We start from the raw sequence: 27,246 nt of genomic DNA, 5'->3' as shown, positions 1-27,246 counted from the left end.
ATTAATGCAATAAATGCACTTCAAAGAAAATGACAGAAACAACACTGAATGTAATTGGCCACAGTTGATTTTATTGCATCTAGCGAAACAGTGAATTATTGTATCCTAATTGAATTGGTCTTGTTTTTTTTTATTCCATATTGCCGATATTCGACTTAAAAATGCCACTGCAAACCAAACGAAAGAAACAAAAAGACTTTCTTTTATTGTGTCTATAGTGGTATAGCAGGTATTCAAAGGTCCTGATATGTTAAAAAGCGTCTACGGCACTATTTCTGACCAGTTTGATTGTTTATTTCAACCACAACTTTTTTCGGTTTGAAAAGCTTATTGACTAAGAAGGTTAATCAGGGGAACCAATATTCTAGCGAGAATCAATAGAATGTTTTCAAGGGACAATGACCAGACATGGACAACACAAATAACAAAGAGCATAAAATAACAGAAGTAAATGGGCAACTCGGACTCCACTCAAATTGGATGCATGGATCAAGTGCACCATTAGGGAGAGGAAAGGAAAACTCTGACACGATGAACAAATCAATTCTCATAGTGCCAGATGGATACACCGTATCGATACACCTAATAATGATGACGACCATGAACGTCTGTAGTAAAGCCTTCAATCCTACATTTCCTTCATAACCCTGTTTGTTGAAGTAAGACAACAGTTTCAGAACAAAATAGAGATGAAATAGCCAGAATTTTGATTGAAAACGACCCTAGTTTGAGAAGAGAATTTTCACATGGTCACAGCGTCCTTTAGATGTATATGTGAGATGTCTTATTCGAGCCTTGAAGTCACATGATCTTGATCTTAACGAATTGACATCTGTAGGCACCAAAATGGTGATAACAGTTGATTAACGATTTTCAATATGATGATTCAAGGATGGTCAGTTTTGCATTCTACAGAAAATAAGATAAAACATTTTATCAATATAACAGGTAAAAAATATTTGTTTTGTCGCTTTCTCGCCATCATAATAGTATTCATATCGCTTTTAACAATGATTTTATTCTCCCCTTTTCTCCCCATATAAAATTAAAAATGCAAGCACAGAACACTGGTGTTTGCCAATTATTGTAATTAGTTTGAATTATAAAAGAAACATTTCAAATCTTGAAGTATTCTCCAATTAGTACTCGATATGTTGCCATCATTTCATTCTTGTTAATAAGGTTATGCATCCGTTAGTTTACATAATCAGCTGGTTAGCATGGTTTACCGTGTATATCAGTTAAACGTTTTGATAAACCTTTATTTGTCAGGGGCATTACATATAACTTCCAGCCGACAAAGCCAAAAATAAATTTGTTTTTGCTTCCAAACGCATTACATCCGACGTTTATCATCAAAGGTAGATGTAGAAAAATAGCTGTATTAGGCTCTCTAAAGAAGAGATAGTAGAAAACCATAAATCTGTGCTATCCTCCTTTGGTCTCTCTACCAAAGACGATGATTGTGATTATAGATGATTGATTTCCGTAAAATCAAGAAATAATTATTCTGTAGTGTTTTTCACACACACACACACACACACACACACACACACACACACACACACACACACACACACACACACACACATAAATATTATTTCCATCTTGAACTTGACGCGTCTTCCCCAAGAGATTCTGGACTTATTTTAAAGCTGTTTTTTTTTTAGGTCGGTATGTTTTCGATAAACCGTCACTTGAATTTACATAACAACAATACGTACTACGATTACAGCGATGACTACTATGGATACCGTACCCGGTACGTATACATGAATTACGATGATTGTCATATTTATTATGATTACGATGTAGATTATTATAGTAATGATTATTGAATGTACCTGTTTGAAGATTAAACTTTAAATTTTTGTTTCATTAAAAACTTTCGATAGATAACAAAAATTTTAAAAAATGTTCTCATGTATTGACAAAAACCGAGTAATCGTTTCATTTTTTGAAGTACTGTGAGTTTACCAATATATTAATAAATTAAGAAAAATATCCATGCTTTACAAACGAACAAATGTATATATACATTAATTATATTTTAAATGAAACAATACGAAGTTGTTAGATATTTATTCATCGACTTACATCGATAATTTTACATGCACAATATGTTAAATGTATCTAATTTAGATGTATAACTTGTTATTTAATTAAGTCTAATAATTACCTACGAGACTAAGGTTATCAAAATGCTTCTTAGATACTGCCATAAAAGATTTATTACCGATATTATGATTTAATGGAGACAAATTCTGTTTGTAAACAGATTATAGATGATGGATTTTCGTAAGTTTAAGAAATAATTATTTTGTAGTGTTTGCACACAAACACACACACATACATATATATATCTATATATTATTTCTATTTTGAACTTGACGCGTCTACCCCACGAGATTCCGGACTTATTTTAAAGCTGGTTTTTATTAGTTCGGTATTTTTTCGATAATCCGTCACTTGAATTGGCATAATAACAATCATATTTAGTTCCTTATTTTTCTGTATATATTATTCATGTCTTTTGAACAGTTTTGACTTCTGATTTAACCAATTTTGAACAGTGGCAATTTTATGCTGCCATCAGTGTTGAAGTATATCGGAAACAATGTTCAACGCTATATAAGTCTGGTTCAACCTGTACCTAGTCATGTAAGACCTACACAGAAAAAAAATTCACGTGATTTTCACATGAATTTCACATGATTTTCACCTGAATTGAGCAAATGAACTTCGTGATAAATTTTACGTTAAATTCAGGTGAATCGAGTCTTCACATGAAATTCACATGAATTGATAACATGAAAGTCGTGTTAAGTGAATTTCACGTAAACATCACGTTAATTTCATGTGAAGTTCACATGAATTTCACGTGAAGCTCGATTAACATGAACGTCACATGAAAAATATTTGCCTGTGTATGTATTCGAGTTTTGCTTTATACTTAAGAGTCTTCCTCCCACTGCCATCGGATAACCTATAATTCAGAACTAGATACATGTGTGACAGAACCGTCTTGTAGTATGTGGTTAATGTTATAGTGTTTAAGTATTTTGTGTACAACTACGTTTGATATTTTTTTAATGTTTTAAAGCTTGTTAATTTAGTTATTTAAGTGATATAAACATGTACTATGATATACTGTTTTATTGAATTTATTGCATGGCTGTCTATTTTTATAAACATTTGATCTATTCTTGAAACAGCTGATTTGATTTTTTTTTGACATATGAATTCATATGAATTTGCATTTTTATTCTTATTTTATTACAACAATAAATGGGGAAGAATACACGTGTGTGCGTTTTTTGCCACTACAATCATTTGTTAACAAGATAATACATTCAAATAATTGCATTTGAAGGAAACATTTAAAGATTCGAGTAGTTGTGTACCTCATAAGTTATGGGCTTAGAATTGCAAACGCTATACTTTGTTTTAAATACTTACTGTTCGTTAACTCTTATAATTGTTCGGTATTGATTTCTTGATGTTCGCGATTCGCATCAACAAGCAAACGATCCTTTCGTCAAAAGTGTAAAATTGATCGTAAGTTATAACGTAATGATATTTTCTGTTATGACGATATTACTTAAGATCAACTTTACATTTCCGACTTTTTGAGAAATTGATGCCTGACTCGCCACAAAGAATTTGTTTGTATTAACTTTCTACTGACTTGATTTATATAAATGTCAAGTTGATATGTTTTGGCACATCAAATAACACTATGACAATAAAATTGAAAACTGAAAACGATATTATTTTCCGAATCTCACTTACACCTTTCATTGTGTTCACTATTTCAATAAGCGCACACGACATGAAACAGCGTTACTACTTGCAGAGAATTAGACTTACTTTGTGAGATATATACCACAAACAATATTTCACAACATTAACAAATCAATTGCACGATATGAATTACGCTTACACTAAGCCGATTGTTATTAAACTTGGTATGATTGCCGTCTTCGTGCTACCGTATACTTAAAACCGTTAGATCCTGTTTGTACTCATCTTAAGTTATTGTTAGATGTGACTGACGGATATTTCTTACGGCCTTGACTATCATTCGTGGTCTCACACGGACGGTGTAAATCATCAGTACATTTACACAGTCAACTGGCACAGTAATACCCGTTGAATTCGGTCGTGGTGTGGTCAGGGAAATGAATGGTCATGTGTCCACGTTAATTCATAAAAACACTATATACGACATTTACTGAATCACTGACTAAGTAAAAAACGTTTTGGGGTAAAATAAACGCTTTTCCGTGTATGCACGTACTAAATACATCGATGGGTAAGTTAACTTAATCGGTGACAGTCATTTGTCGACAAATCTTGAACTTTGCTTATCCTTTTTAAACTGTTTATGAATTCTACGATGTCCACGGGATGGTGGATACAAATGAGCAAATAAGATGTGTTAGTTTTGCACTCTGACATTTCAAAGGCTGACCTGGGTCGATGTCAGTTTTTATCCCCCCCCCCACACAAAATATTGATTATTTTTCAAAATGTTATCTATTTCTTAATTGAAAATATTCTTACAATGCAGTCCAGGAGATAAGCAGGTTGTCCAAACTATATTTTAGTGGAAACACTCGTTCAATATGATCCTTTTTTCTTCTGTTTGCTTGAAGAAAAGCTTCAAATGAAATGTAAGTCGGCCTTCCTTTGCCAAATTACTGGAAATATTCTAATGAATTGCATTTACATGTTAAAATCATATTTTAAACCACAGTTAACTATTAGAGTGCACAAACTGACCATTAAAGTTCATTATACATGTTAGTACTCACTATAGTAAGGAAACCTGGCATCAAATCAACTGTAATGATTCAATGAGTAAAATAAGACTGTGACATACCAAAACCTTTAACTTGGACAGTCCCAGTACAATCAAAGAAAAGTAAAACAAATGGAAGAAGTGCATAAATACCTTCAGGATATACTGCTTTCATTTAATGGTACACATACATACACAAGTAAAATAATACCCACGAGTGGAAAAATTGCAACATCAAATCTCGAATTATATTTTAAACAGTATATGTCAGGCACAATAAGAAGAAAATGCAAAATGCAATGGAGTATATAATAATTTAGACCACTGTAGAGAACAATTCAAATTTAATGAAATATATTGAAAAAACATAATTATTAAGCAAATAAAAACCGCTTGATCATATACTCCACGGCTGAATGGTTATAGTCTTTATAAACAATGTAAAAAAAATCTACTCCACATACTCACTTTAGTAAGAGTTGTAAATGAACCAATCATCAAAATAAAAATGATAAATAAAGAAACAAAAGCAAATTAAATAAAAATCATAGTATTATGAATACACTAACTACCTTTAACAGAACATACTGATTATTAATACTTATTACAATTAGCACCACATTGTAGTTTATTCGGATTAGAATGTTCACTAGCATTTACCCTCCTACTTAGATTCGGAACCATTGCGGTTTCCTATTATCACTGTATCTTGATTAGTACGGAGAAATTTTATCGGAATATAGTCGACACTCTAACACATGTTGACGATACAAAATCTTGAATATACCAGCTCCATCACCAGGGTCGACGACAACGGATTTTGACTAGTCGGTAAAATGGTGCAAACACAACTGTTCTGAATTCTGTTACCTCTATGAATACCGCGGTTCCTGATGTAAACCGAATCACCAACATGGATTCAGAATCAAATCGTCTCTTGCCGTGTGCATGTACGATGCACGGTCGTTCATCAGCTCACAAGCTTTTTCGTGAGTGTATCGTAGACGATTGTGATGTTCAATAATGTTTCATCAAAAACTACTTCAAAGTAATGATACATTATTGCCGAACAAAACAAGTCTTGGTAGATATTTTGGCATGCATTTTTTTCGTTTTGTCAACAGGCAGTGATCTTAAAATATCGTGCGAAGTCCTGTTGAATCATTTACGCTGAGCATTTCCTTTTGAACGGTACGGTATTGTTCGTGTATGTTAAAGGGTGTACACTTTACAAAGCTGTGGTGTACAGTTTACAAAGCTGTAGTATAAGGTCAGAATTAAAATTCCGACTCTCGAATAACCAGCAAATGAAAAACCATTAAGTAACTACAACAGTGTCTGCTTTGTGGATATTTCGATGGTATTGCTCGTGTAAATTTGGTGAAATTTCGGTCCTGCCCAACCCAAAGCGTGTTCTTTGCCATGTGCTGGTTCAAGTATGGTAAAGTCTATTGCTAATGTTTGTTGGCAATTAGATGTCCCATTGCCGGTCTAACACTTGGTTATGTTAATCCTTTATATAGTTAAACACACATGGCCAGTAGAATATTGTCCGTATAGTTGTATAAGTATGTTCTTTACCTTAATATCCCAAACTGTCATGGCACTGACTCAAAACTTTGTCCCTGAGCCATTGGTCAAATAAACTGTTTTATCTCACCATTGATCGGATCTGGAATCCTTCTATGAAATATATCATTATCAACAATTATTCTATCCCATTGACGTATGAGTGTAACTAAACGTCTATCTAATTTTTTGTGTAACTCAGATTTCCAAATTTTAATAAAATTACTGATTATGTAAATTACGAATTTCGAAAAGTTGGAAATGTTGTATGAGCTTCTTCAACTAAAACAGATTGTGAGTTATTGGACTTAATATTTTGAACTACAACTCTTGGAACCTCTGTACTAGTAGTAAATTTCGGTAACAAAGTTTTAACATCTTCAGACTTTGCACGTTCTATCTTGTCATGCGCTCTAGACAAAGCGTCTGCATTCAAATTATGCATTTGCAGTCCTTACCTGGCATCATTATCAATAAGAGCCAATCGTGACAGCCACCTCTGTCCCTGAGCTGAAAGCCCTTTGCGTAACATAACTCTAAAATATTCCCGTCGAATAGAGAAAAAAATCAATTCTTTTTTTTTCTTGACCAATTTACTTCGAATGGTTAATCTCACTGAAAGTCATATAGGCTTCTGAACATGTTGTTTTTTTTTCACTTACACAAAAAATACCTTAATATCAATAACTAAACAAATACCAGTTTTTAGCGAAGTCCAAGTTGTTTATTTATACTTTTGTTACTTTGTATGTATTATTTTTGTTTTTTTTCATGTTCTTTGTTGTGTGTGTCTGTTTTCCATGTCTAGCCTTTGCCCCTTTTGATTTATGCTAAAATCTTGATTCTTGATTCTCTTGATTGCTCTTTCAATAGTAAAAAAACAACACCAGGCCCTTTCATGACTGAAGATTTGTTAAGTTGTGTATAGAGGATCAAATTCACTTTATAAATGTAATTGACACGGAAGGATTTCAGAAAATTAAGACATATCTTTGGTTCATTTAGTGTTTCATTACACTGTAATACTGTATGACAATAATTTCACCGTAAATGACATTTATTGAAGCGGAATATCAATGATCTTAAACTATGCACGAATTAAGAATAAAGACAAATTAATATCGTTAATGATAAGAACCAAATCTTTGATATAATGTCGAATCTCATAAATGTACCATGTACAGTGTCCAGATACATGTAAAGATAAAGAAACGTAACTCTTAAGGTTCATATGTCGGCAACTAAGAACATTAAATAGATCAGGTTCGGAGGCCATGCCCACATATTATTCTCAGACCAAGTAATGAACGTTTATCGGTAATCCGTCCCTTTTTACTTTTGATCTTGATGACAGATATTTGTCCATCTTTCGAAAGATATTAGAAAATTCCCCTCTAAACATTTTGAGTGATTTTGCTATTCCAAAGATACTGAAGTCAAATTAAACAGTTGGAGTACCCGTTCATTAAAAACACAGAATTATTTGAACCAAAATAAAAAAAGTCTGTCTACACATTATAAGAATAGTAAGATATATTTTAATTTCAGATATAACACTCTCTCTGATTTGATAAACAAATTTGTCCATCATCTCATAGACCAAATTTAGTAATGTGACTGTGACGTCATCAACCTTTTATTCTGATTTTTTCCTTAGATTTGGATACTGAAATTAAAAATTATAAGGAATACTGAATGTCCGTGGTGCACACTTGAGTTACCTACTACGCAGATTATTTAGTGTGCACCACGTGATTGAGGTTATTTCCTCAAAGACCGAAAAACTATAACAGTCATTCCTTTAATAACTTGTTATCCTTTAAAAACAAAAGAAAAAGTAATCAAGAGCACCAAGATTCAAGCAGAAAGTAAAAGAATGTTGTCAAGGGACAAATACCAGACAGGAAAAACAGTCACAAACAGAAATGAACACAAAATAAACAAAATAATACGTACAAATCAGTAAAAGTAAATGGGCAACTCGGACCCGCCACTAAAAACAACAACATTTACCAGGTGCACCGATAGAATAAACGTCTTCTGGTTTTATAAAAACATTCGCTTAGTTGCTAATAGAAATTAATTAAAGTACCGGGTAAACAAAAGAGAAAAGGAAATTTATGACACGTTGAACGAATCGGTTCTCACAATGCAGATGGATTCAGCGTAACGATCCACGGGCTAATGATGACTACCATTAAACGTTTGTAATGATGACTTCAGTCTTGTAATAACAAACCCTGTTCAAGAAGACCAATTGGAAGTCTAGCACGGTACAAAAAGTCTTACGGCAAGTTCTGGTATAACATATGATTGTGATATGAAAACTCCATACACAGATGCATCACGGTGCCTGTAGTATTATTTTATCAAGTTATTTATGGTAGATGCTATTATAAAACTCTCGAAAGTAGAATTGTGTAAAGATAATACGTCATTTATATAGTAAAAACTGAGATCAAAGGATCTGGCTAAGCAATGTTCCTTACTTTGGATCAGATCAACTATAAAGGCAGCCTGTTAAATAAAATATATCGAGTGCTGACTCATGTTGCTTGTTTCATAAATTTCCATCAGCTTTGTTGTGTATCAATAGCTTGATTATGTCCGTAATGTCTTGTGTCCGATACTTTCCAAACTGAACGATAGCCATCATCAATGCTGTTCTGCCTGATTTATCTTGCAGATTAATATCTAAATCTTTTTTGAGTAACAGAATAACTACTTTGGTCGCTAAAAAAGAATTGTAGTCCAATTCAATGATTACTCGACGTTTTCCCCGACCTTTTCTAAATTTTGTCTAGTTTAAATGATGCACTCCTGGGTGGTAAAGGAAGAATATTTTGTACATTTTATATTTTGTTTTCGAGTATATATCAACAGTTACTTAATGAATTGTTTAGATATAACAACGATGACAACTCAGATTTTATAATGAAGATATAGTAATGAAGTATTACCTGACATATAACAAAAATGTACATACAACAACGTATTCATATTATTGAAAGTAATTATGACTGAGGACCTATTTAAATAGCTTCTGAAGACTGTTCCATCAAATACTAGATGAAGTGCTCCTTGTCCATGAGAGTTTTTTTGGCATTAATGTTAGCGCCTTATTCAAGTAGCAACTTCGTCGTTGCGACATCACTATGTTTTACGCCAGAATGCAGTGGACTACAATCAGGACTATGTTTGTTTATGTTAGAACCATATCTAATAATCAATTTGATTAATTTTGACGTATGCCTGGATTTTATTTTTCCTTTCCTTCTGCCTTGTCAATTACAAAGTGAAGAATGTCATCCGGAAATATAGAAAAAAATGTTCTAGTACAGTTTCTATGAGAAAGTTGGCGAAATAAGTCAGCACGCTATATGCTGAAAGTGATATTCAAGAAATATGCAATTACATTGATCATTATTAGTTCAAAATAAGATTTTATGAATCAAGTCGTCAATTAATTTTCATTATGTTTATTCATCTAACTAATTATTGTCTTTATTATGTTGTCCTTGAATGAAGAATACTTTTCACTAAATACATTAAACTTGTCTAGTATCCCTCATGCTAAGTAAATGAATCACAACGTCGACGGCGTTTTTACCAAATAATAGATAAACCAAACAAGGAATCAGCTAACATTTTGATTTGAATCATTTGAAAATGGCAAAAATTATTACACAAGTTCCTGTTATATAAAATTCTTTTGAGAAAAAACAATATTAAATTACACTTACTTCTCAAAGTTAGACCCAACGGTGTTTGACGCCTTTCCCCAACATGAAGAACATCAGCAACAGCCTTAACCAGAGAAAGAACAACTTCTGGATTTGCGGTTTATAGCAATCATTAACGGTGAAATCTTGTCAACTGTCGTTGTATTAGGATCGACCATTTTTGCAAGAAATTTTATGATGGCATTTTCGATGGCATTTTGTTGACTAATATTTCAAGTGGATATTCAATAGAATTGTTTGACACAGATAGCGGTGAATTTGCATTAATCATAGCGTTCAGGATAGTCAGGTCTAAATCATACCCTTTAATTAAAAATGTGAGCGTGAAAGTAATGCATGGTAGAATCATAATGAACCAAGGGTTAAAAATTCAAAGAGTTTCACTAAGAGAGTTAAAGATATTCATTCAAAGGAGTAGGAATATCGTTGAGACACGATCGTAGACATGATTTGGTAAATGACGCCAACAATTCTGAAAGATTCAATTTTGAAATTGCATCTGAAGTTTGATAAATGAAATATTCACGAAAATTCCTAGTACGTGTTACATGTGTATTACAGTTGTATTAAAAAGAATATATAGAATGAGATTAGGACTGAAATCTATGTACAATTGGTACAGCCATTTATCTATTGGTTGTCGTTTCGTTCATTTAGATTGTTTGCAGGAATCAAAGAGTATTCAGGGGAACCAAGATTCAAGAGGAAATCATAAAAAACATTTTCAAAAGACAAACAAGGGGCTCCCATGAGCCTAAATCGCTCGCTTAGTTAAATTTCGCATAACAAGAGCAATAAATTTAACAGGGAGTTGTCCAACAATATAGACTCAATAAGACTTTGGTATGACTTAACATAAGGATTATCTCAGCAATTAAATGGTTTCTTTCTCTCTATCAGAGTTTTCAAGATATTGCCTGAAAACTGTTAAATAAGAAATAAAAAAACAAAAAACATCATTTTTCATATTTCAAGGGCAATAACTCTTACAAGGAGTCGTTTGACAACTTTGATCCCAGCACGAATTTTGTTTGTATGCCATATGATAAGGTTATTTCAGCAATTGAAAAAAAAAATTGGCTAACGGTTTTGGAGATATATTATACAAAAAACTACTGTCTGACCCTTATGACTTTTTTTCTTATTAATGGCTGCCATGTTTTTCGGCAGATCGAAAATCCCTACATCAGTTCTATGCAGGATACATCAAGTAACATTCAAGTTTTTTTTCCTATTGGTCTAGAGTGTTAGCGGGGAGATTTTTTTTAAATGAAATTACATCATAAATAGCAAATAAACGTCGATAATTCAATAACTCCAACATGGCTGAACATATAAAAAAACAGAAATGGGACCACAGATGGATTTCGTCATGCTGAACACTTTGACTCTTGACCCTACATCAGTTCTATGCAGGATACACCAAGGAACATTAATAGCAAGTTTAGCTTCAATGGTTAAGTAGTGCCAGAGGAGAAGATTTTTGAAAGAAATAACATTAAAAATAGCAAAAAAACGTTGAAAAGGGGCAATAACTCCAACATGGCTTAACAGATTAAAACGAAAATTGTACCACAGATAGATCTCATCATGCCGAACACTTTTACCCATGTCAGAATTTGGCTAAACCTGACAGTTTTTTTTACATTTATACTAAATATTATTGCCTGATCCCATATTCTTTTTTAAGAAACGGCAGCCATGTCTTTCGATGGATCAAAAATCTTCTCATCAGGTCTATGCAGGATACCCCAATGAAAATTCATACTGTTTGGTTCCAATAGGTCAAATAGTGTCAGATGAAAAGAGTGTTGAAAAATTGTTAATGACGACGAAGACGAACGGCGACGACGGACACCAGGTGATTGCAATAGCTCACTTGGCCTTTGACTAGACGAGCTAAAACAGAGAAGTAAAACATACACATACAACAAAGAACATGAAAAAAAAAACCAAAATAACACACACAAGAAACAATCCAGATTTAAAAAAAAAAATCATGGATCACCGGTAGCTTAACGGTAAGCGTCATCTGTTATTTTAGCAACATACAAAGTGTGCTTATTAAATGGCACATCCGGGGTATACGAAAAAAAAAGAAAAAACTATGACATGACGAAAAAATCCCTTTTCATGTTGAAAGTGGAAATACCATTGTGAGTTCATTTTTAAAACCATACAACATTTGTAGTGATGACTTCAATCCTGTAGAAACATAATCATGTTCCAGAAGCCTAATTGTAAGCATTCGAACACGATACAAAAAGCCCATGCAGTTTCAGAAAATCCTGGCATAAAGTACGAGTTAAAAATTTCATGCGCAAGTGCTGAACCAAAGTTGCCAGTGTGGAATGAGAAGTCGTAAAGTTATGTCATGAGTTTTTCTTTTTCACAAAGTGTAAGTGTATGTCAATATATGAGGCTTAGTGATTGTGGTGTCAAAGTTCAAGTGTTGTATTTTATCATATTTTATTCAATAAATTATGTTTAAGCTAGAAACACTCTCAATAAACAAAAAAAAATCATTTGTACCTTTTTCACAGTAGACATGAATAGCCATATTTCCATCACATCCAACGTGGTCTGTTTCAGCTCCTGCAGCAATCAATGCTTCAATTATTTCATTTTCATTACATCTTATTGCTGACATCAGCAGTGAATCGTTTCCTTTTGGTTCAAAGTTGGGATTTGCCCCTTTTAAAAGCAAATCCTTCATCGTAATTAAAGGGTTTTCTTTCCTCATAGCAAAAGCCAGTAAAGATATTCTATTCTGTTCGATGTCTTTCACAGGCACTCCAGCTTTAAGGAAAGGTTCAAAACTATATTTAAGAATAAAAAGAATAAAGAATTGATCAAAGATTAACATTTTATTTTCCATAAAAATATCATAATTTTTTTTATCTGCGTTCTAAGTATTTAGCTTCGTTTCATCTTATTTATTTTGTTTCAAGTCGATATTCGGTGTTGTTTAACTATTAACATGATTTCGCGGCATTGTTTTCTATTGGCATGTTGTAGCCTCTGAAGAACATCTCATTTTGGTGTAATTTTTAGTATAGCGGCAGTATCACTTACTGTGTATTTTATGTTGTATAACACCGTAAATATACAATACATGTATATTGACGGAAAATATCAAATTTATTTGACGAGCATCAGGAACAGTCAGATCGCGCGGGTTCCCCGAGCTAATCTGACTGTTTCGAAGTGAGGTCTGATAAATATATAGAAATTTTTGGCAACGCACATGTATTGTTTTTATTCTGCAACGACATTTTGAAGAAAAAAAAACGTGCAAAATTTGTCAAAAATAGTTTATTTTTTTCAGCCATTTTTTTTAGTGCGGTGGTCCGCGACGGCACCTTTAAACCTGTTATCTGTTTCTTTTTTTTGACGTTGTTCATGAACAAGAGGTAAGAGGTTGTTGTATGAAATGAAGGAGACCATCTATGGAGACATCATGTAACTTAGGTGACGTATGGTGGCGATGGCCATGACTCCTTTCCCGGATTTTTGTCAAATAAATTCATCACATTTATGCTATTGTTATATTGGCTTGAAAGGTTTCCTATACTTTTGGTGTTGTCATTGCATCCGTAAGGTATTGCAGTACCTAGTCTGCGTATCCAGTACTCCTCTCTTTCCCTACGATAGTTTTTACTTAGACCGTGACTGTTCGTTGGATGGTAATTTTTTTTCTAAAACACGAAATTTCATATAGAGGATTGAATGATCTTGTTGATTAAAGTGTTGATAAACACACGTCTAATTTTCCTTAATGGATATTATAACTTTTGTGTCAACAAACCACCAAACTGCTATTTTTTTCCTAAAAAAATAACATTGTGAAAACCCTTACATCGTTGCATCAAAAAAGAACATAAAACATGTTTAATATTTTACATGTGTATTTTTAATTGCCATCATAGAGGATAACAGAGATGAAAATAGAAAATGGAGCAAGCTAAAACCAAAAATCATCAGAGGGGCTGCGGCCATTGGATGTTTACGTGAATTCTCTCGTTGGCGACACGGCATATATCGATGAATTAGTCCATGAAAATACCAACGCAGTACTATCAAAAGCTTGTCAATCTTCATAGTGATGATAAAATGTGGATCCATTTTATATCCCCCGATGAATAAATAAGAAAACACTGATTATCATCCGCCGCAGTATAGCAGGTATAACAAGTTTTTTTATAACATCTTTTATAGGGTCGAGGGTTTTTATAGGTTCATGATTTTTGTTCTAGCTCGTCTCAAATGTTATTTTCTTTATTATGTCAAATTTAGTTTATGAATATTTAAAATATTTATACAAGCATAAATCATATTCATTTCGATATTGAATGTGGCTTGCTCATGACTGCTGAGAATCTCATAAAATGCGGCTGGCAACTTCAACATGAAAATTGTGTTGAAAGATATAATATTGAAAGTTTGGATTTGTCTACAATATGCATTGAAGGACAATCATACATCAACAGGATGGATTTAGAAGCAAGAAAAGTTTTATGAAATCTTAACAAATGCAACCCCGTGCAGGTCCGGGTGTTAAAAGAATAGGCCTGCAGCAGCGCTAAGCTTGTCGTATACGGCGACTAAATAGTGCTCAGAAACCTAGCCGGGGGCTAGGCGCTCTGCCCATAGAGCAACTGGGATGTGTGCCCCAGGTGGTGGAATGGGGTACTCCTGGCGTGTTACATGCTGGGGTTGTCAGGCTATAATACGGAAAACCTGACCGCAAACCATAGTGGTGCACCGTGTTGGGAAAGATGCCACGTGCCTCGCACGTTAAAGAACCCTGCTGTAGTATTCGATAGGAGTAGGAACCTTTGCGCTCCGCCACAGGAGGCTAAATTGCCCTACCTTACCCATCCCCCCTTTTTCCAGTGGCAATCAAAATTTGTCGACCCTATTATCCTTGTGACCCATCCTTTCTTCTTTTCATTTCATGTTCATTTTATCATCCATTTCATGTTCATTGTCTGAATATATCTGAAATATTGCTGCTCGGACGTTAAACCCCAACAAACAAAAAAACATTAACAAATGCAACTTCAAAATTGTTACAAATGTAATAGGCAGGTAACTATTCCCTTGGAACTTCAAGTTATAGCCACATTTTAACGTAAGAAAACATTATAACTTTGGAGATTTTGTTTTAAATTTTGATTAATCTTCAATAATTGAAATATATCTTATTAGTTATATGTGTATTCAGTTCAAAGCTATATGATTGATTATGAAGACAAACTATTTGTTTTTATTTTGCAATTGATGGTTATGTAATGGAATGTGTTTTTTGTTATCAATGTTTAGGATTGTTGCTAATAGATTTTTTGGGTTACCAATTAATGGCAAAAGCAGTAGCCAAATCAGCTAGTAGAGGTTTAGATTTGTTGATTGTAAGAGTAATCAAGGGAACCAAGGTTATAGCGGTAATCAAAAGACTTTAATCCAGGGACAAAGACCAGACGTGGAAAACAGACATACACAACAAAGAACAAGTAACTAAAATCATACATACAAAGTAACAAAAGTAAATGAGCAACTCGGACTCCACTAAAAACTGTCAAAACGCAAAACTTATGGAGGTTTCGAGTGCAATATTTTCTATATAATATAGGATACAATAATTTGCTCAGTAGTCAGCTTTGGTGATAGTATTTGGGGAACTATAGATTTCTCATGTATTAATGCTGTCCAAAATAGGGCCATGCTTTTTTTTTATTGGAAATGGTAAATACAATCCCAATCATGCCATAGCTGGGGATATGGGTTGGAAATTCCAATATGTTAGCCAATGGACATGCAAATAGATTAAGTTTTAAAGTTTTTTAAATAGTCTATACGAAAATGTAATACCAAATAAAAAAACTGGGGCTATAAAGTAATGGAAATGTAAAAAAAAATAACATGTAAATAAATTACTTAAATTGCAAAAAAAGGTACTGCACGTATCATTTTAAATGTGCATAATGTTGACGCCATCACGTATATTTGACAAATTGAAATGGTGTCAATGCTTGGTTATTTTATATATAGAAAAGCTATACTAATATTTAAGTCTTTGAAGCAATTTACACATGAGTACTTAATATAAGTTTTTTTTTTTACATTTGTTCTTCAAATAAGTTCTAGAAATACTAGACAAAGTGAAAGAGATATGTTATTTGTACCAAGAGCCCGAACAGAGTATTTTATTTATTGTTTTAGGTAGTTTATTATAGAACAATATACAAACAAATATTAGAAATTATATAACAACTGAGTTTATCAAAAAAGCACAATCATCTAGAAAATAATTTTACGTTATCTTCCCTGAAGATATATACATGAGATCATTATCTATTATCGCTATTTTGTTAAAAATCTCTTTGATCTTGCTATACAATAGTTTTCAATCTCACGCCAGTCGAGTGAGAATGAAAATTATCGCTAGTTTCTATGTCCTCGCGTGACATACAAGCAACAGCGTAGAAATATTTGACGACCCAAACAAACGTCTGCTTGTTTACTGTGTATGAATTAATGCCTAATTTGTGGTAATATTTTCTAGTCCACAATGGAAAATGATAAAATACAGTGACTTATCCGATTAGAATGAATAAATCCCAAAATTACTTCACAAATTTCAAACGCGACCGACATAGTTAACCGATTTTTTTTCAAATGACGTGTATCACAGCTGCACAAAATACGTGACGTCACGCAGCACGTCACCGAAAAATAGACCCGAAAATAAACTTTGCAGCGCTAATGAAATTTACACGTTTAGGTCAGGAAAACTGAAAATAAAAGAATAATGGTCATGGTGTAAATCGGCGAAATTAGACTTTAAACTTATTAAATGTATCATCACGTGATTTAATTTCGATCCGTGACCTAGTGATCTGCACGCTAAACACTTTCCAGTGCATGTAAGACAGATGAGAAAGTCAACTTATTGGAGAACTCTCTAAGGCAAAAAAAAAATAATTTAATGTTGCCGATCACCATTCTAAACTTTTGTAGGGTCGGTAGGTAGGGATTTATTTTTATTTAATATTTTTGAAATGGAATATGTCATAGTGACACCAAACTCAGAATACAATGAAAACCAAATATGCAGAGACTTAACATGTAATAGACTTTGTCCACGGCCTGACTCCTATTGGCTAATCCCTTTTGTGCTGGAGATATTTTTTTTTGTTTTGGCGGTGGTGGTCAAAACAAAGGTGGTAGGGTGACCCGAAATATTTTTAGGCTTAAACGGATGGTTTATTTTTTACTCTAGCGGTGCTAAAGGTTTTCTGGCAAGCTATTTTCTTACTTTAGTTGGGGTATGGAGGAACGGAATTCCAAAAGTTGCATTGTAGGAATAGTCTACAAATACATACAAATAATATGAGGTTTGAGTTTTGGGTTTTCAAAAGCGATTTTGAAATCATTTTTTTTTTTCAAATTGTTAAATATATTTTCAGTGAAAAAATGTGCATAAAGGAGTGCAGGGGCTACAGTTGCGATCACTTCTAACCTCTCTTCGACTCTGTCAGGATTCGCGGTCATTGAACAATTGTAAACTGTCAGAAACTGTTCTGACCCGCGACACACCTTGTTAGGGTCTGTCAGGGCTCTTGGCAAGCTCTGTCATGGGTCCTGACACTCTCCTGTCAGGAACTGTTCAAGGTAGAAGAGACACGTGGATTAGAAGAGTTCCTGACAGATTATGACAGTCACTAGTTTGAGAATACTTTTCTGACTGAATTACATACAGAACATGCACTCGATTTCGGAAAAAAAGTTGTAGCACCCGAATCCCTATTCATACGACGGGAAGGAATCATTGCTCTGTTTGATCTTGGTTTTTATTTTACAATTTTTGAACGTTTATGACATTTTTAAAGAACTTTGACTGAAATACATGTGCCCCAGCCACCTATGTGATAGTAATATTTTTGAACGTTTATGTATGGCAAGCAGTACCAACAAAAATTATTGCCTGCCGTATCTGCTACGTCCCTGGCTTTAAGTAATTTTGACTGAATTTTTTGGTAAAAAATGTGGCAGATACAATGTTGATACAGAGTACCGATATTGACAATTTTAATCCTTTTATACAGAAATTTTAAGCCATTATCATCTTAATACTGTTCAGACTCATACATTTTGACAGAATGACATTTTTGAAGAATTTTGGCTGAAATTATTAAGTTGCAGCTACCCATATAATAGTGTATTTATATTTTTAAAAATAACATTTCAGGCTCTAATTTTAGACCCTCATGGAAATTAAAACTGTGCACTCATACATTTTGCAAGAATATGACATTTTTGAAGAATTTTGACTAATATGTATGTGTCGTAGTCACCCGCATGATAATTATATTGAGAAAATTTGCATTTTAGTCAATAATTTTGGATCCTCATTGAAATTAAGTGTGCGCACTCATATATTTGCAGGAATGTGACATTTTTGAAGAATTTTGACTGAAATACATGTGTCCCAGCCACCTACATGATAGTAATATTGAAAAAAATTAGCATTTTAGTCAATAGTTTCAGACCATTATGAAAAATAAAACTCCTCGCACTCATACATTTTGCAGAATTTATAGAATTTTTACTTAAGTACAGGTGTCACAGTCAATAATATGAAACTAATATTTATAATTTCTACATTTTCTACATACATGTATAAGACCATAAAGGTAAAGTGAAAGGGTTCACTCTCATTTTCGTTGCTAAAAATGGCATTTTGAAGAATTTTGACCGAAATATTTAGGTATCAGTCACCCATTTAATGCTTAACTGTCAATTTTAACATTTTATAGAATGATTTATGACCCTTATATTATTTAAAAGAAGCTTCCACTCAAAAAGTACTTTGTCAATCTTGAACTTCGTGAGAATTACCAAACATGTGAAAGTTATCGGTTACCGTTTTTACGCTTTGAACAGTAACATGGACCTTTAATCTTATAATTGAATAATTTAATTTAATTACAAGTTTATGATAGAATTAAAAGGAATTATACATGTAAACAATGATAATTTTTGAATGATGACTGACTGACCGTGATCGACGAAAATTGAAACATGAACAACGATCGAGTTATTGTGGGATGTCCGATGATGATCACGACGAGCTCTGTATAATTAGAAATTCAATGTAAATTTTGAAATCAAGATTTTCTTTTCCAAATCGGATTTGCTAATTTACATTAGTTGCACAGTTCCCATTATTAATTGTGGACTTCCTGTTCTAAATTACGTCACACAGAATAGTAAAAAAAATAGTGTCAGGAACTGTCCAGGGGTATGACATTTTAGAACAGTTTTTCGTATTTTCTATGTCGCGCCCCAGGACAGTTTCTCTCGGGATCTCAGGGAATAGGGCAAAATGTGTCCTGACCCAGGACAGCCTCTGTCAGACCCTTTCAGGATCTGTTAGGATTTCTGTTCTAACCACTGTCGTAGAACAGTTTTCCTGACAGATTCTGACAGAATTTAAGAGAGGTTAGAAGTGATCGCAACTGTAGGTAGATTATTTCAATTGTATTTTATTAAGAACACAAGTTGAATATGGTCCATATTTCTTCGTATTTTGCTGGAGGACAAACTTTGGGCAGGACCTTCCTTTTACATATCTTTTATGAGTTTATGTTCCATACACGTGCGCGTATAACATGACCTGTATATGACTTTTCGACGTTTTGTTTCAAACACATGGCATTGAGGAATTTGTTAAGTTGGGGTAGTCCAATTAGCTGTCCATTATGTACACGTATAAGTACAATGTAAGAGCTCCAACAATTTTCCGTTTTGCAATATTTGTATATATTAGACTGCATGTACTGACAACTCTTAATATGATTTTTAATTTAAACATTTTTGTTTATGACTTCGTGCCAATAAAGTAAAGTTTGTACATGTACATAAAAATATAATTTTTGTCAACTTCATACTTAAACATTGTACGTTTAAATATTACTCTTTCTTCAGATGTTAGCCATATAAAATCTTTTATAATACTTGGGGTTTAATTATCATTTTTGTTTAATTTCCAATTTATAGAAAACCATCACATTATGACTTTATGTACATGTTATTGTGTGTAAATAGTTTATGAATTGTACATGTACGACGGGTCCGTCTAGTCTACATTTGTTAAATTAAGTATATTTTATACATGTACAAAAGTACATAAAGGGTTAAATGGCTTTTGAAATCAAAACACTTAAAAACATGTATAAACACGAACAAAATCTTAACTTGTTAAACCTTTGACAACATTTGAGTTTTAGCATAATAAGTGGAAAATAGTTTAGAAATTAGAAATCTCCTTTTCTGGGCTCATTTTATTATGAAATTGTTTACATATATGCCTGTAAGTTAAAATACTTTCCAGACAAAACATATGTATGTTCAAATTTGCTCTTTGGGCAATACCAGTCTGCGTCCATACTTGCCCCTCGGGAAATACCAATCTGCGTCCATACTTGCCCCTACAGCAATACCAGTCTGTGTCCACACTTGTATCCTGTATAAAAATAGTTAGATACACGTGCGTTTAAGAGTTTTCGGTCAGACTGCTTCACTTTAGTGACATCTTGTTTAAGTTTCTATAGTATTCTGGTATTGATACGAAGCTTTCCAACACGTGGCATTTATTGCATTACTGAACTGTCAGAAAAGATCGCACTAATCATGTGTAACATTATTTATGAATCAAATTGTAATGTTCGTACACTACTGTAAGTAAACCAGACATGCATTTGATTACAATTAATAATGTGTATCGACGATATGATACCCTATCATTGACTATGATAAGACATCACTGTAGTCTCAAATAGTCCAATTATGCGACAAGAATGTCTTTTTATAACTGACCTGCTATTTCATATAACAATGACATTTTTTTTATAAAAAAAAACAAATTTTATTACACTATATGCACTCGACCGTATTGTCGGTTATAAATCCACCTTGGTCATTGGATATAAAGTCGTTCATAACATGAACGATCACCCCATGTATACATATACATACACGTAAGTGTTATAAGATTGGAATGTTTTTCTTTTTTTCTGCTTTGGCCATTCAATATCTTGTGTAGATTTTTCAGATTTTTTTCATATAAAATATGATGTATAAAAAAAATAATAAAAATAATTAAAGTACAAAAAAGGAGAAATCCTGATCAACAAATGAATTAATCTGCATACAATAAAGGACAATATGTACTTAATATTGTTTAAATACCAGTCAACATAAAATTCAGAGACTGTCTACTTATGTTATTTTTTTTTTACATTAAGATAACTATTTCTGTAGTCAGATCTGCGCTTTTAAGAAAATCATACATTAATCTGCCACTAAACTCAAACAAATCAAACAAAATCAAGAACGATAACTCTTGCAAAGAGCCAATTTCTAGTACAATCTATTTATAATTTTTATTTCAAACGCGCAACAGCCAAATGAAAAACTAAGACTGTTTATGCGATTAGTACAGGTTTACATTAGAATCTAGCAAATACATGTAAGAGAAGTAGGCGATAATTCAACTAAACAGTCTAATTCACCAAGAAGAGTTGTATCTGAAAATGTCGCGAAATTAATGGAATTAGGCGAAACAGCTTAGATGTGTTATATTTAAGAAATAAATCATAGAAACTCCATTAAAACTTCTATCATTATTTTCCCCCAGCGATAGCAATGGCCCGAGGCAAAACAATGATAAAATGAAGTCTCCGTGATTTATTTCGATTCTAATAGGACTAGTTTCCTCATATTTTTTAACAGACCCAGCCTACATGTACTTGTATGTGCTGCACGAAATGTTGGTTGTGTGTTTATCACTTTTTTTTCCATGGATGTGGTTTAAAGAGCTTTGAAGCACGTCATACCTGTGTTAGAATATGTGTTACTTAATAAATGTTTAACAAATTCAAAAAAAAAATCAAAGCAGGAAAGCGTTCATAAAACACGCATGGAGTCTAGCTGTGAAAACATAGGAACATGTAAATAAATGCTGAAAATTTGTAAAAATCTCTACATCAGTCAATAAACTATTGGTGTTAATCTAATCAAATACTTCAAACAACAAATTAATGTTTTCTGTAAAAACTTCAATCTCCATTAAGCTGTTTTAATCACTGAACAAAATATCCGTACGGTAACTTTCCACGGAATCAGTATCTGTCTATATTCTGAAACCTCAGTCTGGCCATTTAATGAATACTTGATGTTTGGTATGCTATTAGTGTCAATAACAACTTAAGTCAATCTTCAATGAGGAGGTGAAAAAGGTATACCTCAATGTATTCATTCCAGAAATATCGATGTCCGTCGATTTACACATAGATTAATGCCAATTTATTTTATGATATACATTTGATCAGCTTTACTTCATTGTTTTTCAACAGCTCTTGGTTAATCATAAACACAGACGATGAAAGTTTAGAAAACAGGGTACAATCTAAGTACAACGTACTTATGAATAAGCGGGAGATTGTTGTTCAATAGTTTATTCTTAATCTTTGGTTCAAAGCACATACTTGTGTTGAAGGCTAAAACTATAAGAACATAGGATTCAGGTTCAAAGATCTGGAACAGTGCTTTCGAATTACTTTGATAGAAACTAATGCTAGCTGAGACAATGCGCAGATATTCCAATTCAAAGAAATTTACTTTTGAATGAGAGATTCTTTTAATTAAACGATATCATTAAAATGAATAATATATCTTATTCGCTGGTTATTGGAATTGTGCTTTTGTCGCATTGCTTTTGTGCCAAATTTTACGATACTTTGAAGAATGTGAAAGAGGAACTATTGGAGAGATACAGCAAGGACACAGTTCCGGTACCGAACAAGGACATTTCTCTGGTTGTGAACGTTACATTATACGTAATGGCGTTACAGAATTTAGATGAAAAATCTCAAGTGCTTTCTAGCTCGGCTTTCTTCATGATCGAGTGGGACGATTTTATGTTTAAGTGGAATAAATCTAGATTGGACAATATGGACCGAATGACAGTTAAAGTCAAAGACTTATGGGTGCCGGATGTATTCGTTGTCAACAGCGTCGGTGACATGCGCGTCAGTCATTTCGGGGAAAACGAATACGTTAACGTACTTTCAAATGGGCACATGACGTGGTACCCTTCTTGTGAACTTTTGACGTCATGCTCCGTAGATATTTCAAGATATCCTTTTGACGTTCAAATTTGTAGCATAAGGATAGAATCTTGGTATCATGACGGAAGAGATTTTATATTTAAGCCTAGCAAACCAGGGATAGACTTTTCTTCCAATCATTTCACCGAGAATGGAGAGTGGCAAATTACAAATATGACATCTAATGCGTATTATTACAGCCATTATGTAGACGATTCTATATTTTATACTGGAATCGAGTATAAGATAACGCTTGCGCGAAGATCACAATACCACTTCTTGACAACAGTGTTCCCGTTTCTCATTTTGATGTTTCTGAATACGATTTCGACTTTGATTCCGACGGAGTGTGGAGAAAAAATAGGGTTTTGTATGTCACAGTTCTTAACAATGATTGTTTACTTAACATTAGTCGCGCAGTGCATGCCAGTTTCATCTTTGACCATTTCTGATTTTGCTATGGTGGTGGGCTCGCAAATCTTAATAAGCGGCATCTCAACTTTTGTGGTCGCTTTGAGCATTTGCTTCCAAAGTAAACCGGAAAGCAGCTGTCCTCCGATTTTACTACAGATGTTGTTAACCCCAATGGCATACTTTAAAAATATTTTATCGGAAAGAAGGCACAACTCTGATATAACTAAGATTTCTTGGAAGCTACTTGACAAACGGATTAATAATGCATTGAAAGTCATGCTATATTCGAATGTCCTTGTATGCTTTTGCTTTGTAACGTTTTTCCAGTGGATAATTTGAGTTTAGTGACTTTAACATTGGAAAATTGTATTTGGAGCTGTTTCAATATACAACATGACGAGGTGTGTAAACCGAAAAAAAACAACACGAAAAACAAAAGAAAAAAATGACAGTTTTAAGAGCTTAAACATTTTCTATCAAGATGTAAAGAATATATGTTTCCTAAGATATGTATACATGTACATTTATATCTAGTTAACTATTAGCACCGCTCGTGGAAGATTTTGCTTAATATCTCTACTGTATTTTAGTTATGGTCTCCATTTTGTCACGGCCATATTGCATTCTTAGCCAAATTACATTGAAGTACATGTAAAGTATAAAGTTATGGTAAACATAATATGTTTTTTGATATTTTCATACCCTGCATCAACCCTCGAAGCGTATCATCCCTTTAGCAAGCTCCTTTGAGGACAATAATATAGTCTTTGGTTGATAGATTTGAAGAAAAAAAAACAAACAAAAAAAACAAAATAAATGGTTTTTTTTTATTATTATTATGATTATTATTTAATTATTGTGACCTGAAGGATCACTATATTCCGAGTGGGTTTCGGGTAATATTGTGTGATATATGTGAAACAATGAGTCTGACATGTGAACGCCTGTTGTTTTGTTTTGTTTTTCTTTTTTTGTTTATGCAAGCGATATACTTTTAAAATTAGGAAAGATTTTCAAAATTTATAATTTATTTTTCTCCAGTTGAACCCAAATATATATTGCATTTTTTTTGTTCGTAGATGCAAAATTAATCGGTTAGGTTATTATAAGTTTCATGATATGAAGAAGGTGTAACCTGTTAGAACCTTTTAGAGTTTTACATTAAGTCGGATTAATTTTCATCCATAACTGAACGAAACTTGAAGACGTGAGCTATAAACAGATAAACATTTTATTTTCATAAAGATACGAAACTAATGAAGTTCCTTATTTGGTATTACAGGCTAACTTCTTTCAGACTCTAAGTGCTTCTAAGGTTAAATGTTAAATTGTATTGATTACCGTTAGGAGGACTTCGTCATATGTGAACCCATCGTCGGAAACCTACGGTTGATCGATCACGACTGATTCCGACGATGATATGAACCAGAAAGTATATATATACCATGATATGGAAACAATGTCTTATGTATAGAATTCGGTGAAGATGAAACCGAAGGAATCACAGTTCGATCTATCTCAAATACAAAATTAAATTGACACAAAGTCAACTTTAAAATAAAACTAAAAAGAAAACAAATGAAACAGAAACCGGATTAAAACACAGAATAACAAAAAGCAAAAGGCAGTAACATCGAATGAAGATGGTATCTGTTTACATGACTGATAGGCTTTCAGTTCAAAACCATGTAACCACTGAAGTGTTAAAGCTACACGTAACGGCAATGTAGAGTAACATCTTTCAAAATTCCTCCAAATTGTATACCCGTATCTGTTAAAGAAAGGCAGTGGCTGCTCGCATAATGTACTGTTACAAATATATTAAACAAAATGATATCAATACATTTAAAGTTATAACATCATATCTGATGTAACTAAAATCGATTAAAAATCAATAAGACAAATCCCCCATAAAGTTTCTTGCCTCGCTTTGCTCGGCCTTTTAGTTCTATTTTATGAGCCCAACCTGTATTTTGGGTCTCATGTTTGATTGTCGCCTTTTTGCCAAAAACATATGCAGTATCAGAGTATGAACACCGAAAAATAATATAGCTTTAATTTACAACCAGATTGTATATTTACCGGAAAGGGTGGCCTGCCTATTTATTTGTTTGATCAAATTCTTTGTTACAGGACAAAGGGGTCATGTTTCTTATAATTAAAAATGGTGGGTAATGAATTTCCCCTCCTTTGCAAGGGAGTTTACCTCCTACTTTAGTTAATCAAAATAAGATAAGAAATGGGAGTAGGATTTGTTATTAAAATAAAACGGATTCTTACATCTACTTAGGAAGCATCAATTTTATATTTAGGGGGCTAGGATCAAATTTGCTGTCCAGCCTTTTTATATTGGGTAAGTACAGGTCCTACCTTTAAGCGCCGAAATATTGAATATTGTATTGAATGTAACAAAAAAAATCAGAACAATAATAGATCCAGCCTTTTTATTTTTTCTCATGGCCTGTCTTGCCTTCTTGATTTTGATCGGGCATGAGAATTTTCGGAGGAAAAATGTTTTGATCTTAAATATGAAGAAAAAAAACAGGTTTCTTCCAATCCGGGATCGAATATTCCACAAACAGAAAAATATATAAGGCAGTGGTACCTGTCGTATCATATTTGTATTTATTCGCCTGGACTAAGGTGACTGAAAACAAATTTAAAGCATGTCAAAAGAAGACTTGTACAAGTACAAATGGTAGGTACTCTCTTACATGTAAAAATTCAGACTTCGCCGGCGGCTGTCGCGCGAAATCTCTTTCTTCTGTTCAGTAAAAATACTATTTCTAACTGTTGAAATGCTCCACGTTGACATTATTCTACTATCCGGCGATCGTCACGTAAAAATTCCGATTATTCTTTCGTTACTGAAGTATAAATATAGCACTGCCTAGATTTAAAATTGGAATACGAATTATAACATGTTTACATTAAGAGACACGATCATACAACCAGGAGAGATGTATGTTTATAATAAATTAATACCTTTCAATAAAAAATGTGTCCATATTCCATTTCCAAGACTGTCGTAATTATTTTGTCTTTCGTTTTGTCTTTAATGTTGAGAACATTTCTGATCTAACGGTGTATGACATGTGTCATTCGTAGAAATATTGACAAGATCACAGAATTAAATTCGGAAAATGACATAAACTCCCGAACTTACGAAATTTTGAACAGTACATCTTTTTTGTATACAAATTGTTTATAAAATGCTGGAATTTTTAATCGACAACATATTTGAGCAGTGTGTTGGACTCGTTTTTCAACAAACGATCAGCATTCCAATGGAAACAAATTGTGCTCCTCTATTGCTGACATATTCCTTCACTCTTATGAGGCTGATTTTATAGCTGATCTGATCCGAAAGGAAGAATATCGTTTGGCTGGATCCTTTAATCTCAGTTTCCGCTATATAGATGACGTATTATCTTTAAATAATCCTAATTTCGGGGATTTGATACATCGCATCTACCCCAAAGAACTTGAGATAAAGGACACTACAGATACTGTGAAGTCAGCCTCATATCTTGACTCACATTTA

At 33.2% G+C, this 27,246-nt stretch overlaps 1 protein-coding gene across 1 annotated transcript; it reads left to right on the top strand.

Moving 5' to 3' along the window:
- Positions 1–22,485: 22,485 nt before the first annotated feature.
- Positions 22,486–24,395, top strand: LOC148610062 (neuronal acetylcholine receptor subunit alpha-2-like). Its single transcript, XM_088540723.1, has one exon. The coding sequence runs from the start codon at positions 22,842–22,844 to the stop codon at positions 24,039–24,041; it is 1,200 nt and encodes a 399-aa protein (XP_088396849.1). The 5' UTR covers positions 22,486–22,841; the 3' UTR covers positions 24,042–24,395.
- The last annotated feature ends 2,851 nt before the right edge of the window (positions 24,396–27,246 follow it).

This window comes from Perna viridis, chromosome 8 (genome assembly GCF_037379345.1).
Source record: "Perna viridis isolate PV_CMFRI_1.1 ecotype Kerala chromosome 8, ASM3737934v1, whole genome shotgun sequence".
NCBI lineage: Eukaryota > Metazoa > Mollusca > Bivalvia > Mytilida > Mytilidae > Perna > Perna viridis.
The sequence above is the reverse complement of the archived record's forward strand: the minus strand, read 5'-3'. Positions and strand labels throughout refer to the sequence as shown.

Bases quoted from the DNA above. Each gene is read 5' to 3' on its own strand.
- LOC148610062 (XM_088540723.1), top strand. From the start codon at position 22,842: ATGAATAATATATCTTATTCGCTGGTTATTGGAATTGTGCTTTTGTCG.